Source organism: Lampetra planeri, chromosome 2, assembly GCF_965212315.1.
Source record: "Lampetra planeri chromosome 2, kcLamPlan1.2.h2, whole genome shotgun sequence".
Taxonomy (NCBI): Eukaryota; Metazoa; Chordata; class Hyperoartia; order Petromyzontiformes; family Petromyzontidae; genus Lampetra; species Lampetra planeri.
Genome location: NC_136108.1, coordinates 27,537,356 through 27,554,665, shown reverse-complemented (window position 1 = coordinate 27,554,665; position 17,310 = coordinate 27,537,356). Strand labels below are relative to the sequence as shown.

The window sequence follows — 17,310 nt, the reverse complement described above, 5'->3', positions numbered from 1 at the left end:
CGCGCACCCACCCGCCCGCCCGCCTGCCCGCCCGCCCGGGGCTACCTGTTTCTGCAGACTCTCCGTCCTTTTCTCCGACCCTCTCTCTGGGCTGCGCGGAGGAGTTTGCATGGCGCTGAAATGCAGCCCTGCTTTTTGCTGGGCACTAAACTAAACAATTTTTTATTTTACCAGGCAAGGCTGTGTAGCTCTTTTTCAGGAGGGACCTCGGCCACAAATGGCAGCTCGACGAAGTGGCTTATCGCGTGGAAATTTATCGCGGCCAAATACTCTAAAACGCACGTTTCTACATGTGGAGGGGAATACCAGAGGACCTGGAGAAAAATCCACGTGACCACGGAGAGAACATGCAAACTCCAAATATACAGCAGCAGGCGTTCGGGTCGTGATCTAACCCACGACCTCCTGCATACCAGGCGAGGGTGATAACATCTCCTAGCCACCGTGATGATGATGATGAGAGAGAGACACGCAAACTCCAAATATACAGCAGCAGGCGTCCGGGTCAGGACCTAACCCACAACCTCCTGCACACCAGGCGAGGGAAATAACATCTCCTAGCCACCGTGATGATGATGATGAGAGAGAGACACGCAAACTCCACATATACAACAGCAGGCGTCCGGGTCGGGATCTAACCCACGACCTCCTGCACACCAGGCGAGGGTGATAACATCTCCTAGCCACTGTGATGATGATGATGAGAGAGAGACACGCAAACTCCACATATACAGCAGCAGGCGTCCGGGTCGGGATGTAACCCACGACCTCCTGCACACCAGGCGGGGGTGATAACATCTCCTAGCCACCGTGATGATGATGATGAGAGAGAGACATGCAAACTCCACATATACAGCAGCAGGCGTCCGGGTCGGGATCTAACCCACGACCTCCTGCACACCAGGCGAGGGAGATAACATCTCGTAGCCACCGTGATGATGATGAGAGAGAGACACGCAAACTCCAAATATAAAGCAGCAGGCGTCCGGGTCGGGATCTAACCCACGACCTCCTGCACACCAGGCGAGGGAGATAACATCTCGTAGCCACCGTGATGATGATGAGAGAGAGACACGCAAACTCCAAATATACAGCAGCAGGCGTCCGGGTCGGGATCTAACCCACGACCTCCTGCACACCAGGCGAGGGAGATAACATCTCCTAGCCACCGTGATGATGATGATGAGAGAGAGACACACAAACTCCACATATACAGCAGCAGGCGTCTGGGTCGGGATGTAACCCACGACCTCCTGCACACCAGGCGAGGGTGATAACATCTCGTAGCCACCTTGGCGCGCTGCTCCCAGGAGGGCCGTGGTTGGTGACCGACCCCCCCAACTCCCGACGGTGGCCGCCCTCGTCGTTGATTTCCTGCTCATGTAACCTTTGACGCGGTCATTTCTTTGTTTCTAGCCTTGAGCCAGGAAAGGAAATTCCACGTTCTTATGGCGGGGGTAGTTCTCTCCGTAGGACAACCGCTGTTTATTGCCAAACAAAGTGGGTACTCGCCATCCTTTTCAAGGTGTCTGACCTGTGTGGAAGAGTAGGCCAAATAATCCATCACAGGGGGGGGGGACTCTGTAGAGCTCCATATAGTGAATGCCCTTCTGCTGGGGAGGTAACAAGAGCAAGATGTTGCAGGGCTGTATCTTTACGTATTTGTAAGGACTACCACCAGCGCTTCCGTCCAATTGAAGTTGACGTTGCATTGGATCGGAGTGGAGAATGTTACCATTAATTGTGAGCAAGCTCCAGGGGCAGAAGACATGTCGGCAGATGAAAGGGTCTAATTGAACCTTGGCAGAGTCCTCTGCTAGTCACATGGCAAACCCGTTTCTCATTATTTTTTTCAATCCCCTTGGGAACATGTGCTGCGTTACGGTATTGAGCGCGTGCGCTTTGTTTCTCCGCGCGGAGAGTGCTGGCGCTGTGAGTCATATACGATGTGTTATGATCCAAATGCCCTGGATTCGATTCCCAGCCTTGGCTAACATCATTGGCAAGTGATAGCTGATCATGTCCTGAGCCTCCCCGAGTTTAGTTCGACTTTAAATGAGCACACTGTATGATGATTGAACATTGGCACTCAGGAGACAATCCAGGTGTGGTGTTGGTTACATCTGCTCTTTACGTGCTAGGCCGGCCTTAAAAGGTTCTCGCTCACCCCCCTACAGTTTTTAAAGCTAAATGGATTTGGTATGGTCAATGTACGCTACGCTTATGGCAGTTAGCGGCTTCTGGCTGTGTGTGCTTTTGGCTGTCTTTAAAAGGCCGCTTATTCTTGTACCGTGCCGGCCTTTGTAGGCGCTCTATAAACTAGAGAACTATTTTTTATTTCATCAGGTAAGGCCCACTAAGCTATATAGCTCTTTTTCAGAAGTGACTTGGCCACAAATGATAGCGATAAGTGGCTTATCATGTGGAAATCTATAGCAGCCAAATATTCTAAATGCACATTGATTTGAAATGTGGAGGGAAAAAACGGAGGACCCGGAGAAAAATCCACCCAACTACGGGGAGAACATGCAAACTCCAAATATACAGCAGGCATCAGGGTCGGGATTGAAGCCACGACCTCCTGTATTCTAGATTTGAAGCTTTCGTGACTGCAAGGATTCATATTCTTAGGTTTTTTCGATAAAGTCACGTAGGTAAAAATTTCAAATTAATAAAAGTAAAATAAAAATGAAATAATATAATAAAATAAAATAATATATTTTGTTTTACTTTTATGAATTAAATTTTTTTACCTACGTGACTTTACCGAAAAAACCTAAGAATTTGACTTCCTGTATACCAAGCGAGGTCGTTAACATCTCGCCACCGCGGCGCTCGCTTACAGCACTTCCCACTGACGAAGAAGGGAGATGGTTTAGGTTGCCACGATTGGCTGTTTCATGGGAACGGGAATTTGAGAACAGGCCTCGACTCGCCGCTTACTACAGCCGGGAAAGTCACAAACAACAACTTGCCATGCGAGGGTTTTCGATGATTCTGCTGGAGTGTGGTGAGATGTTTGTAATAAAAAAAAAAGTTAAAGATCTTATGACATCCAGCTGGAAATCTTCATCGTTATGGAACGATATTGTGTTCAAGGTCAGGTTCCCCAAACCGTGAGTTTATAAATTTTGACAGGTGCCGATTTGGCGAAGTGCCTGACTCGCCGTTGCACGGTTGGGACTTCAAATCCGAGCTCTCATTACTCTGATAGTGCATTGTCTTTGAGCTGTACGCCTTTTGGCGTCCTCTGGTCTAACACCGTTTGAGACGAGGCTCAAAGAAAGCTGTTTGCATTCTGACCACAAGTATTGTGGTTAATGCAGACATGATTCCTAGTATAAAGGTTTCAGTTTTGTTGCTAGAAAAAAGGGGAAAAAACCTATTATTATGTTTTAGCACTGGCAAAGGAGGTCCCATGAAGTTCAACATGCATACATCTCTCTGTGTGTTGTAACCTGGGGTGATGGCGCATGGAGCCCAGTGATCTTGCGTTAATTTCCAAGTCTCCGTGAATCCACTGTTGGATGAAGGCTTCCCTCTTCACCACCGTGTCGGCTATGAAGGTTGTTTTGACACGATGGTTCACCGCGTGTTGGTGATGGAGGCACCGATGACTAGTTTAGACACTGCTCGCCACTGATGTTAGCCGTGTTTGGGACTCGAACCCAGGTCGCTTGGTCCGCAGCACATCGTGCCACCAACTCCGCCTGATTTGCTTGGCATATAGAGCAGCAGTAATAGCACCCTTTAAAAAAATATAACAGCTGACAGGGAAAGTGCCTGCTTTGTGAATCGTGCAAGCAGGCTCGCTTATTAGCCTGTCCTGTCCAGCCCATTAACGTTCACGTCGTACAGAGGCTCAGAAGTATGCACGTACATACATAGAACTTATTTTGCACCGTATGTTGCTAACCGTGCTAATTGGAGGCACGGGGGAAGGACAACAAACTAAACACAAAAATCAGTTCTTAAGAAATGAGTTTTCAATCTAGATTTGAAGGTGCGTAGCTCCAGTGGCTTCCTAATATCGGAAGGAAGAGCGTTCCAGACGGCCGCAGAAGCGCATCTGAAAAGCATGCGATGCGGTGACCGCCTTTGTTCGATGGCTATCCAAATGCCGCCGCTCCGAGGATGAACGGAGTTTCCGTAATGGTTTACGCTCCTTGAAGAGAACAGCAAGGTATTGGTGGTTCATTTGTGGCAAGCAATCAGGATAATTTCATTGCAAATTGCGTACACTGGCCATAGGAATGGATTGCAACGGTGATTATGGCAACTAGGAAGCGGCCTAAATCACTTTACTGGCCGTGTAGAATCGGTAATACTTAAATAAACGAAGCCGAGGAGAGCTGGATCCACAAGAGACTCCGAAGATAAATCCATCGCATCGCACACACATCATCGAATGGTGCAATTCCCTGTTAGAACCCCCCCCCCCCCATTTCAGTTGAGCGGTGATTGTCATGTTGGAATCGCGATTCCTACTCAAATTGTCCACTGAGGTTGGCCTCGCAGGAGTCGATGTGAGATTCTCACGTTCATCGCCAAGATGGACGGGTTCGCATGCTTGATCCTCACGCCATAGGCCTGCGGGGATCATCGTGCCAATCGGTGAGAGCGGGGGGGGGGCGGGTACCGAAACGCTTCCTGTGCAACTAAATGCACAAATTACGCGTGATTCCACCGATCCAACGATTGTGCCTCGTGATTGTATCCCTACTCTTGGAGCGAAATCGTGGAAAATCGCTCGGCTCGAATGGACGCTCGCACAATGGGACAAATTCCGACTGAAAACGAAACGCCCCTAAAAGAGCTTGGAGAGATGCGCGATTGGAATTGGAATTTGCGCCCGACGGACTTGAACCACGCGCGCAAAGCTCGAGACGTCACTTGGACCGTTAAGAAAGGTCAGAATCGGGAGCTTTACTTCGACTGGAGGAGGAATCCGAGGAGCCATGAAGCTCTTTTTCACAGATGTCCACAGCAAGTTACAACGGCAGACAATACAAACGATCAGAGTGCGACATAGATAAAAAAAGCTAAGCAAGTAACGAAATATAAATAAATAATTTGCTTATATATAAGTCCGATTTATCAAGTGGACTTGGACAGGACACATCGCTAGAAGGGATGATGATGACGATGGTCGTAGAAGGAGGCGAGTGACAGAAAGCCATCCCCACGAAATGGATCGTGCAAAGTCGCTCAGAGGTAGCTCTTCCGGCACAATGTCCTCAGCCATTCTCTGGCGACGTGACATATCCAGGACGGTTGGCCCGGAATTGCGGCGTCTTCTCTTTCGCCTTTGACGCCGCGGCGGGCGCGCATTATATATTTATCAAGTGGATGCGGCCCCCGTTGTTCGCACACGGCCCCGGGGCCGAGACGGAGGGAGGAGGGGGGGCACTTGTTAGGAATCTTAACGCTACGTGCCACGCGGTGAGTCGGCGGCAGCGAGAGCGCCGGGCGGGGGATGTGCAGGGCGCGGTAGTGACCCGATGGCCAGAGAGCGGCGTGTCGTGGTGCGTGAGTACTCTCTATAGTACTCTCTAGAGTACGCTCCACGGTACGCTCCACGGTACTTTCCACAGTATTCTCCGCCAAAGCGCGGCGCCTCTTCAGGCTCGAAACACGGCCGGTCTCTTCCCGTAGCACCCCATGTGCGTCGTTAGCCGCTCGAGATGCTCCCGCCGAGTGCCAAAATCAGGCATGCAAATCGTGTAATTAAGCCGTTTTAAATGGCACCCAATTAACTAATGACCGCTTCCCTTCCACTGAGCACATTTGGAAATAATGCGGTGCGCGCCAATCAGAGATGCATTTAAATCAAAACATAAATTGGAATTCTTGCAATCTGGTAAAAAACAAAAACTCAACGATTGTATTTTTAGATTGGTCCAGATTTTTTTCGAGTCTCCAGGATCAAACTGTAAAATTTACAAATTGTGTTCGACCCCGCTTTGTAATGAATTATTCCGGACATAAAGGTGCTCCCATTACAGCCACGACCTGACCTGTGGTTTCTACTGCCAAGGCTTTAATGCTTTTACAGGTAATTGATGTAGAGAAACTCGACTGAAAGTGATTCGTACGAAGCGAGATATAAAAACTGTCGAAATTCCTGCTTGTAAAGATATTTAACACGTGTGTATAAGCTTTAGGAGGGCATAGGTAGGACACTTTGCTAGAAGAACTGAGTGACAGCTGGAAGGGAAAACTTAGCCAAGGAGAGGACGATCACGGAGATGGAGCAGTGGGATGGGCTTAACACGTAGTAGGGCTTTTACGACCAATATTCATGAGAGGTTTTTGTGCTCGAATGGTAAATGTTGTGGGTTTACTCTCCAACACACCGGTGTGCTGAACGAGTAACGAATTGGCACGTTCTGTTTACGTGACAAACCTTACTAATTGGCTGTGTCGGGTGGTGGTGGCGGGTTTACCGACACATTTACGTGATCTAACCCCAAAAACCTCTTATGGGATGGGCTTGTGTACGTGAGCGATATGGATTGTGGCATGGAACGACCATGAGGTCCGCCAATGATGGGAGGCCTTCATCGTTGTAACTCACCTCGGTGAGGCTTTCCTAAATAATCTATGATTATTATTTTATAAAGCAAACGGTACAAATGTGACGATCTCTCCACAATTCAAAATAATAGTGATGGAAATCTAACCACGAACGGTTATTTAATCGGTTTTGATTTCCACCGAATGGCTGTCGTCACCCTTTGTGTATTTCATTTCATGCCTTGCGTGCGTACAATCGCGTAAACGACCCAAATTTATTAATCGTACGGTCATTTTAGAAACATGGCCAACCCTTCATTGACACGGTGATTGCGGCTGGAGATGAATTTGAATTGGAGAGAATTGTAACAGTCGATGTGTTTTAGCCGGGGAGAATTTTAACAGAACGGCAATCTGTGAATTACCATCTGTGCAAATTATATGAACGTGACATTTTTTTTTCATGGAGAATATGAGACCAGAAAGAAGTCGAACGAGATGCATGAGATGGACTGTAAACGAGACTAAACACAACAATTAAACAAATCTTTTGGTGACGCTGCATCGGCAGTGGTACGCAAGCACGATGAACAACAATCCCCAACACACTCGTGCATTACGCTGTGGCCTTAAAAGATAAAGTATATAATAATAATATCGATTTAAAGCTTTCGTGACTGCAGGGATTCATATTCTTGGTTATTTCGGTAAAGTCACGTAGAAGGGAAATAATAAAATAATAAAAATAAAACAATAAAATTCTCACGACGTTTCGGCCACAACGCAAGAGCCGTATTTCCGACAGCTCTGTTCTTCACCTGAGGACGGCTGCTTGCGTTGTGGCCGAAACGTCGTGAGAATTTTATTATGTTTTATTTGTATTATTTTATTATTTCCCTTCTACGTGACTTTATCGAAAGAACCAAGAATATATATAATAATAATCGGTGACTTTTTGGGCAATGCCCAATCTTCGCAGCACATAGTGAGGCCAGAGGTCAACTTCACTGTCCTCTCTATGCACCGTGAAGAATGATACTGATGAATAAAATGTATTGTTTAATTGAATTGTGACCCCTCATTGCATGCTACTTGCCTAATATTGCCCATTGTGGAGTGGAGCGATGGTGCGGTGCATAGCGCATTGAACTATAAACCACGGACTACGTAAGTTCGATTCCGTTTGAGTGATATCTGAACCGGTACTGGGTCCCCTCCTTCACCAAGCTACATTTGGCTTAGCATACCGAAGTTTGGTCATTTGTCCCAGAATTGCTGTCTGCCTTTAGGAGTGCATTATTTTGCGAGTAATATTGCACTGATGAGGTAAGTGAAGCTTCTTATGTCAAGATGTTATTGTATTTGGAGTCAGTAAGGCGTTGTATGATGTTTGATGAATTGCCGTGTTTCAGGGTCACAATTAAAATCAAGAATCGCTTCTGGTTTCTGGCCACCGTTATGTCTGAACATCGTCCATCCGTGTCGTCGGTTGGCTTGCTCTGTACATGACCTTGACCCAAGAACTTCGTCAGATCCCGTCTGCTATCGTACTCCCGGTATCTAGATGCAGCTGGCTGCTCCGCTTTAAAAAGCTACAGGACTTCTTGCTTGGCAATTGTGATATTAAAATATTTAGGTGTTTTTTACATCTCAGTGATATGTGCCAGGACCGTGGGTGGGAAAGGACCTTGTGTTTTCTAAACTCTGTGTCCCGAAGCACGTACCCGTGTAAGCGTCGCTCCTACGTTTAGACAGCTTTGTCAATATTTAATGCCTGCCCAAGTTGTCACCCACGCCGCATCACGTATCGCCACGTGAACTCCGCGCCCGTCTCCTGAATGATTGATGGCCCTGCCGTGCTTCTAGGATTGTGCAAAAAAACCGTCGCATTTGCTTAATGGCACGGTTGTCGGTTCTGTAAACATCCGAGCGAGCGGGCAAGGCCTTCATCAAACATTTTGTAAATTGGACGCGGATGAAGAAATTTAACTTAATGGACACGTTGGACAAAGTGGAAACATTCTGGAAACTATGTTGATATGTTTTTATGAGAAAGCAGTGGCAGTGAAACGTTTACCAGAGTTATAAAGTGACCACATGTTTTGCAAAATTTACATCTTTTTCTTATTGTAAGCGTCGTGATGTCAAATAAAATCGGCAAATGTGACAGCTATTCGGTGGCAAGCAGACAAAACATTTATTTTCTTGTTGAATTGTATTTATTATTGCTGTGCTTTGAGGAGAAATCATGGTCACATTTGTGGTTCTTCAAAATAATTATAATTGGTCATTCAGCAAAGTCTCACTGAGGGTAAATTATATGTCATGCTTCATACGGGTTTTTTGGGTGAGATCGCGTAAATATATAAATGTGTCGTTAAAACCCACCACCACCCGACACAGCCAACTAGTAAGGGTTGCCAATTCGTTACTAGCACAGCACAGCAGGTTCGCCAGTCATTACAACCAGCTTCATCAGGCGACAGCCAAATTTGCGGAGAAGTCCACCTGTTTCGTTCCTTAAATAGAGGCGTAGATGTGATGCCAACACTTAAATTTCGATTTAAAGCTTTCGTGACTGCAGGGATTCATCTTCTTGGTTTTTTCGGTAAACGTCGTAAGAATTATTTAATTATGTTTTATTTTATTATTTTATTATTTCCATTCTACGTGACTTTACCGAAAGAACCAAGAAGATGCCAACACTTGTGCGCCCTTCTTTTGCGAAGTGATGCGGGGGGGGGGAGGTTAATAAATCAACGTATATTATGCATGTGCATTATGCGGGCCCACTGATCTTGTACTTGTTCATTGTTTGTACTAAAACAGCCATACCATTGGCAATCCCTATTGAAGTATGGTGGCCTGTATAGGCATGCATTGAAACTATGTATTATTGGATGATTTGCTGCCATGCAGCACTAAGGTCTGTAGCTATCCGAACGGTTAAAATTATTTATTTCTCTCAATTTCGATATATTCTCGAATTAGTCTTGGCCGTTAGTAACTAATAATAGGGGGTTTCCCCTTTTATCTGGCAACAAAACTGAAACCTTTTTACAAGGATTCATGTCTGCATTAACCACAATACTTGCAGTCAAAATGCAAATAAAAATACACTATGATAATATATGCTTTGTCCTTGAAACTGATTGGTCCACAACAAGGGACGGCTTTCTTTTGAGCCTCGACCCAATTGGTGCTCGACCAGAGGACGCCAAAAGGCGTACAGCTCAAAGACAATGCACTATCAAAGTAATGAGGGCTCGGGGTGAGCATGTACATCATTAGACCCTATTATTATATTTTGGTACTGGCAAAGGAGGTCTAATGACGTTAGTAACTAGTTTTGCACAAAAATAATTGAGTGTCATTTTTGTCACGTGTGCTCTGCAACTGCTGACAGTTGTATTTGGGAGAATTTCATATTTCTTTGGTGTTCTTTTAGCACTCGTGCTGATCATTCGTCCTGTTTACCCAACATAGCATTTGCCACAAGTGCAATTATTCCGGTAGACTTCACTTAAAGCTTTCGTCACTTCACCTGAAGACGATTGCTTGTGTTGCGATATTGTTATTATTTTTATTATTTTTTTCTATCTACGTGGCTTCACCGAAAGACCCAAAGAAAATGAATCCAGCACACACCTTCTGTTGAAAGCTTTGGTAATACATATTTTGTACTCAGATATTAATTTTTCTATATTATGTACCGTGCCAAATCTGACAAGGATGTTTTGTTTTTTCAAACATCTGGCTAGTGTATCAGTTACTCCCGCAATTTACGGTATTTTAATAGTTTGAATTACTTGGGCAGCTTAAATGGTCGTGTTATTTGACTTGGTTTTGGTATTCAATGAATGCCCTGTTGATTTGTGCATCATTGTAACCATTCAATTGCAGCGCTTCTTTAACACATTTAATTTCACTTCTCAGACTATATCCAGAAATGGTAGAGTTCTGTCAGCTTCTACTTCCATGGTGAACTGGATGGATGGGTTTTGCGAGTTGAGATGATTTAGAAATTCATTAAGTGTATCTTTGCCGTGTGGCCAGACCACCAATGTGTCATCCACATATCTAAACCAAGCAGATGGGTTTAGTGTGCTTGAAGCTATTACTTTGTCTCGAAATCTTCCACGTACAAATTCTCTTATCACAGGAGACAAAGGAGATCCCATTGATGCTCCTTCCTTTTGTTTATAGAAGTCACCTTTCCACAAGAAGTAGGTGTTCTTTAGACAGTGTTCAGCTAGTCTTTTGATATATTTGGCGAAACCTTTGTTCGTTACTAGAGTGTCGAGTAATTTAATTGATTCGTTGACCAGAACCCTCGTGGACAGAGAAGTCGACTTCTCTAACGTACTCGGATTGTAAATGTTGTGGCTTGGCTCTCCAACACACGGGTTAGTGCTGTACTAGCAACGAATTGGCATGTTCTGTTTACTTGACAAACCTTACTAATTGGCTGTGTCGGGTGGTTGCGTGTTTAACGACACATATATTTACGCATTCTAACCCAAAAAAACCTGTATTATGGATGATGTTAAATCAATCTCGTTCTTGTTGAGTGTTTATGCACATGGGAGAGAAAATAAACACACATTCGAGGGAGACATGCCAATAAATATGCTCCGATAAGCCAGACCAGCTTGCTGTACTGTCTTCTATCGATTCATTGTTAATCAGCAGGTGCATTTCTCCTCTGCATCATCCACCAACCCCTGCTTTTCCAACATCCCAAAGCAGAACCCTTTGGAAAAAGGGTTACGAGGCTTTCCTTTGTTAAATAATTGATTTCTTAAAATCTTCCTGAGACTGTTTAGGGCCTTCATCGATGTAATCATCTGTAGGGCCCCCATAACAATTATCCTGGGGATCAATAAGTCTATTTCCAGTGGCTACACTTAGTGCTGATGCTTCCTTTAACCGCAGTGGGGTCTCAACTCGAGTTCAGTGTCTCCCTGCTCAAGAAATTCCACATAACCATGACAAAGTGTGTCAGTCTCTTTAGAGCAAAGCTACTGTTGATTTTCCACAAAGTGATTCTAATTATACTAAACCCCTTTTTTATTTTGCCCGTCTCGTTTGTACGGATCGCTCTTTAAGCTTAAAAGTTGCACAAGCTTATCGGTTCCATGAATTTGTAAAAGATAGATTCTCGTGAGATTCAATTTTAAGACGATTAATCAGTGCCGTCGTTACATGCCTGCCTGGCGCACAAAGACAAAGATCCCCTATGTAGCCTTAACAGATTGTTGGGGCAAGTGCTGTTAGCGAGTAGCACCTATGAAGGCCGGCATGGAACACGAGGGGATTTGGGTGGCCAACACCACTCACGGCCACCTTTGTCTCCCCAGTGGCGATGTTTACACACCGCACCAGGTACTCATTTGAGGCTGAGCGGGAATCGAACTCTGATCGCCGGGTTCGTAGCGCATCGCACGAACGGCTAAGCTACCGCTCCTCTGGTGAGCACAGAGACAGTGACATGCACGTGACCTTGCGACCCGGTAGGTCACCGCTTCGTAGATGTCCATTGCTCTTGTCTCATTAGGTGTCTGTATGTGTGTTTCAAAATACACCACGTGACTCTTGAGCAGTCCCACTTACTCGCTCGTGTCCTCTGTCAACATGAAACGGCACGGTAATTAACGTTTGCACGCCACGAAACGTGTACGCTTACAGTGGTCGTCCAATGACATTCTGCGCGTGACAGAGACACTAAATATTGATGCTCGGAGTTGCCGCTGGGTTTGGCTCTCCCCAGCGCTAATGTTTATTCAAAGCACCAGGTGCTCGTTTTTTAGGTGGAGTCGACCTAGGGGACGCAGAGGACTGATTCGGATAATTTTCACTGATGTTGGCTGTGAGTAGGAATCGAACACTGGTTGCTGGGTTCGGACACACACAGCGAAAGCCCCAAGAATCCCCCGTGTAGCCTTAACAGACTGTTGGGGCAAGCGCTGTTAGCGAGCACCTATGAAGGCCGGAACGGTACACGAGTGGGTAGGTGGCCAACACCTCTCACGGGCACCTTTGTCTCCCCAGTGGCGATGTTTACACACTGCACCAGGTACTCATTTGAGGCTGAGTCGACCTAGGGGAGGCCCAGAACCGGTTCAGATAATCGTCACTGATTTTGTCCGTGAGCGGGAATCGAACTTGGGTCGCCAGATTTATAGTGCAGCGTGCTAACCACTACAACTTCTGCTCCCCACAAACGAACACAAACACACACACACCCGCACGGATAGGTACAGCCAATGACGGAACGTTGATTTAGGTGGCTCGTGTGCGGTCTGCTTTTATGGGGCTCTGCATCACCTTGGAAGTGCGCCGTGCGAGGTCTGCCGTGGTTTGGCGCGGTATCGCGCACAGCACCCCAGGGTTCCTTTGAGGTCTGGGCCGGATTTGCCGGCCATGCAATGCCAGGGGGGGGGCTCTCTGCGATCGGCTCGCGCCCGAAGCGGCTGCCGTTGTGACGACGGAACAACTTTCGATTCTTGTGCGTCTGATCGCTCCGTGCGGGGGGGGGGGGAAAGCCAGGCTGGGTCTTTCTTTGCTCTTGTTCGCTCTGGTTGGTGGATACCGATTGATCGATCTTGTTTATTTTGGTTTTGATATTGGTTGATGATGATCACCGATTCAATGAGAATCGGTTGTTCATCGTTTAGTGTCAATGATATGCCAACGAGATGCTAGTGTCATGTTTAGGCCGGTGAAGCGAACAAAATAATGCAAGCGAGATGGAACACGCTACGAATGTAAAGCAATGGATGTGAATCTCGAGTTGAATCGCTGGGGAAGCGAATCCGTTGCGCGCCCTGCCCCTGGTGGTGCTCGTTCTCGTCACCGAGCCACTTGGTAGGGGGTCGAACGTCCGATGCCCCCCGCAGCCGTAGCTTCGACGGAGAATTGGAAGAGCCGCTGCTGAGTGGGCAATAAAAACTCTTACTTCATTGAAAATTATCTGACGATGTAAATGATCGCCTTCCAGAGTGCAATGTCTACCATGGGATGATGAATCTCCACTTCATGTAAGAATTAAACAAACGGAGAATGTCTTAGTCTCGTGACATGACCGCCAGTAGCCCAATGGGAACGTAACTTTATGTTAAGAGAAGAAAAAAAAAGCCCGGTTAAAACGAAGGCCACCCCCTGGGTGGGACTTGTACTCTGGGCGAACGCTGCACGCCGGAATTGTAATCTCTGGTAATGAGCTGCGTGACCCAATGCTCGCTGTGCCGTCACAATGAGCGCAAGGATTATCGATGAAACAAGATCTCTGCTGCGTTCCCCTTGCCGAGACTTTGATGCTTCCATTTATAGTCGGTGCTTGTCCCTCGCCTTACCGAGTGTCCACCGAGACTCCTCCCCTGCTTTGAGAGCGACACCCAGCCTGCCGTAACTACAGGGGGGGCTCACTGGGCTATATGGCTCTTTTTTGACCTGGCTATCGCAAATGATAGCTCAACGAAGTGGCTTATCATGATGTGGAAACATATAGCGGCCGAACACTCTGTAAAAGCACATTCATTCTAAATGTGGAGGGTAAAAAATTAACCCGTAAAAACAAAGTTTTTCACTATAAATGCTTTATATGCGTGGCGGCTAGAGTCCTCTCGTCCTCTGGCTTGAGATGGCTGCCACCTATGGGTCAGATGATTGCCTGCCACCATTAAGCAATTGGTAATTAAATATAATTTTTTTTTTCCTAAAATGTTTCACGAAAATAAATTGTCACGCACAACGAGTCTGTGTGCAAAATGTCAGCTCGATTGGATCACGGGAAGTGGGTTAAAAAGCGACCGAAAGATTTGCACGGTCGTAAGCGCGCAAGCAAGCAAGTGAACTTAATATAAAGGATTTAAAAACCAGAGGACCTGGAGAAAAACCCGCACGACCACGGGGAGAGAGAACACACCAACTCCAAAATATACAGGTATCAGGGTCGGCATTGAACCCACGACCTCCTGTATACCAGGCGAGGTAGTTCACATCTCGCTACCGTGATCCACAGCAGGAATTCCACATTGTGGTGGTCGGCAGAACCGCCGACCCCGTATGAACGGGACAGGACGAAGAAGGGAGCGGCCGGAGTCTCTCTACGGAACAACCGTTCCGGATTCGCCACTGAGAGGCGACGATACTTTTGTTGTATTTTTCCACAAAACGTAATCGCCGTTGCGCTGCTGCCCCTGTCATGTGGACGGTGAGAGAGTGCGTCCATTTGTGGACCGCTCGCAGCTCTGCCGCCGCCGCCAGAGTGCGACGCAGCGCGGAGCGATGCCACAAAACTCCTTCTGAGATCCCCTTCGAGGGCCCGCTGGACTTTCCCACGCACCCTGCTGCGAACAGGGACACGTTTGTCCCGTGGCAGTATACATTTTTTTGTATCCATTCACAGAGCTCGAATTTTGGCACGTGAAGTGGACAAAAAAAATGAACGAAATTGCTGCGATGGTTTTAACGCGCAGTCGTTTGTGTGCCGTCAGCTCGCTCCCCTTGCTTTTATCATTTCCAAGTGGAACATAGGGGGGAAGCAATGCTTGCTTGCAGCTCCCTGGTTTACACACCGTAGAGCTGCCGGCATCGGATGCGGAATATCCGCTGTCCACACCGAGTGCTCTGAATCCCGAGCCACCCAATCTCATCCCCGAATGTGGTAGCCTTTTTTTAAATTATTATTGACCTTTCAGGATGACAATGACGGGACGGGGTCGATGCCGTACGTTCCTTGGCGGTTTGAGTGCTCTCTCTGCCCGAGTGCCACGCGGCCAGACACATCATGCATGTGCGTCATGTTTATTAATTGCTTCGGCTGAGAATTTCGGCATTTCAAATGATCGTTTATGCTAATAGACATGCTTGTAAACCCCCCCCCCCTCCTCCCCTGTGTGATGAATGAAAGTGATGATGGTGCTGTCTGCGCTGTTCCTTTTTACAGATACAGCTTCATCATCGCCATGGGCTGCCTGTCCCTGTGCCAAATAAAGTTTTTCATCTTTGACTACGGCATCTACTCAACGGACTTCACGGGGTGAGCATCTCCACGGGTGCCTCCTTCAAGCGTTACACGCATCATTACGGCAGCAGCAGCAGCAGCAGCAGTTAGTGAGCTCCTGTGAAGGCTCCTCGTGGATTGCCGTCTGAAATGGGCATTGGGCAGTGCTCATCTCCATATTCATACTGGAGGAAGCTCTGTTTTTTTACTTTTTTTGTTACTACTCTAAAGCCATTCTTATTTTATGCGTCAAAATCAGGGGTCGGCAACCAAACTAACAAGAAGGGACATTTTCTTCGAATTCGGTGAAACAAAAATCTAAATATTCTGAGTGCCACAATGGCAACGTGAATGCAAGATGGGTACTGAATGAATAATGTCAAACCGCATTTTTTATCATCGCCATTTTAATAACAGCGCACGCAATGATTTGTAATGCCACGTTACAAATCACTGTTGGGCTTTTAGACGTTCACCCTTTGTCGAAAAGAATTAGTTTTTTTTACTACTTTGCAATTATAGTGTCGGGAGCCTTGAAGCAGTTCCTTAAAGAGCCGCATACGGCTCCACAGCCGCATGGTTACCGACCCCCTGCTCTAAATGGATGATGGCCGATTGTGAGTCAAGAGCTCGAACCACAGCTGCACCTGGGGGCTGGATGTGTACCTTTTTATATTCACGGTTAGGTTCAAGGCGGTCTCTGCACGTGTACCTCTGTTGTGTTTTTAAGCTATTTAATATCACATTCGTTCGGTTATCCACTCATTTTCGGGCATTCTTTCAGGAGGGCCCTTCACAGGGATGTTTGGCAAATAGTTTTATATATATATATAATTTTACAAGTAGTTGTGCACGTGGGAGGATTCGCAATCCAGCAGGATGTCACTCGGCCAGCTCTCTGCGGGATTCGGCCAAACTGGCCGCTGGGCGCTGGAGATTGTCGGCGCCTCCACCACCATCACCGTGTTAACCTGCTGCCCGGGCCTCTCTCTCTCTCTCTGCCCGCCCGCAGGCCCATGATGGTGATGGCGCAGAAGATCACCACCCTCGCCTACTCGGTGCACGATGGTGAGAGGCTGCTCCCGTGATGACCGCGAGGTCAAGCCGGGCTAGGTCTTTTTGTTGTTGCTCTTGTTTGCTCTGGTTGGTGGATATTGATTTATTGATTGAGCTTGTTCGTTTTGGCTTCATGGTGGTTGATGAAAATCACCGATTCAATGCTGCGATATTTAATGGGCACACACTTTCAAAAACCAATTGACCTGTCTCAAAGAGACTGTATGGCAAAGTGCTGTTAGCCAGCGCCAATGATGATTGGCACGGTTCAGGAGGTGGTGTGTCCAGTACCACGACTTGCCACCTCTGTGTTGCCATCGATGATGTTCACACGCTGCACTATCAACTAATTTAAATACGCAGTGCAGGGCTTCGTAGTACATAGTGCAGTCGACCCTGGGGAGGTGCAAAAGAAGTTCCAATACCGTTCGTAGCAGACGTTATCCATATCGTAGCACAGTGCACTCATGGCTGGACCAAAGACAAAGACCACCTGTGTAGCCTTAACAGACTGTAGGAGCAAGTGCTGTTAGCGAGTACCTATGAAGGCCGGCACGGCACACGAGGGAATGGGTGACCAGCACCACGCCCAGCCACCTTTGTCTCCCTAGTGGCGATGTTTACACACTGTACCACATATTTATTTGAGGCTGAGTCGACATAGGCGAGGCGCAGGATCGGTTCAGATAACCGTCACCAGTGTTTACCATGACCGGTTCTTAATGCAGCGC

At 47.0% G+C, this 17,310-nt stretch overlaps 1 protein-coding gene across 1 annotated transcript in view; it reads left to right on the top strand.

The window, feature by feature from the left end:
* Positions 1 to 17,310, top strand: part of LOC144730819 (membrane-bound glycerophospholipid O-acyltransferase 1-like) — an 84,810-nt gene that overhangs the window by 48,084 nt on the left and 19,416 nt on the right. Inside the window, exons 4-5 of the mRNA XM_078611597.1 lie at positions 15,467 to 15,559; positions 16,536 to 16,591. Of these exons, the coding sequence (XP_078467723.1) occupies positions 15,467 to 15,559; positions 16,536 to 16,591 (149 nt within the window). The remainder of the gene's footprint in view (positions 1 to 15,466; positions 15,560 to 16,535; positions 16,592 to 17,310) is intronic.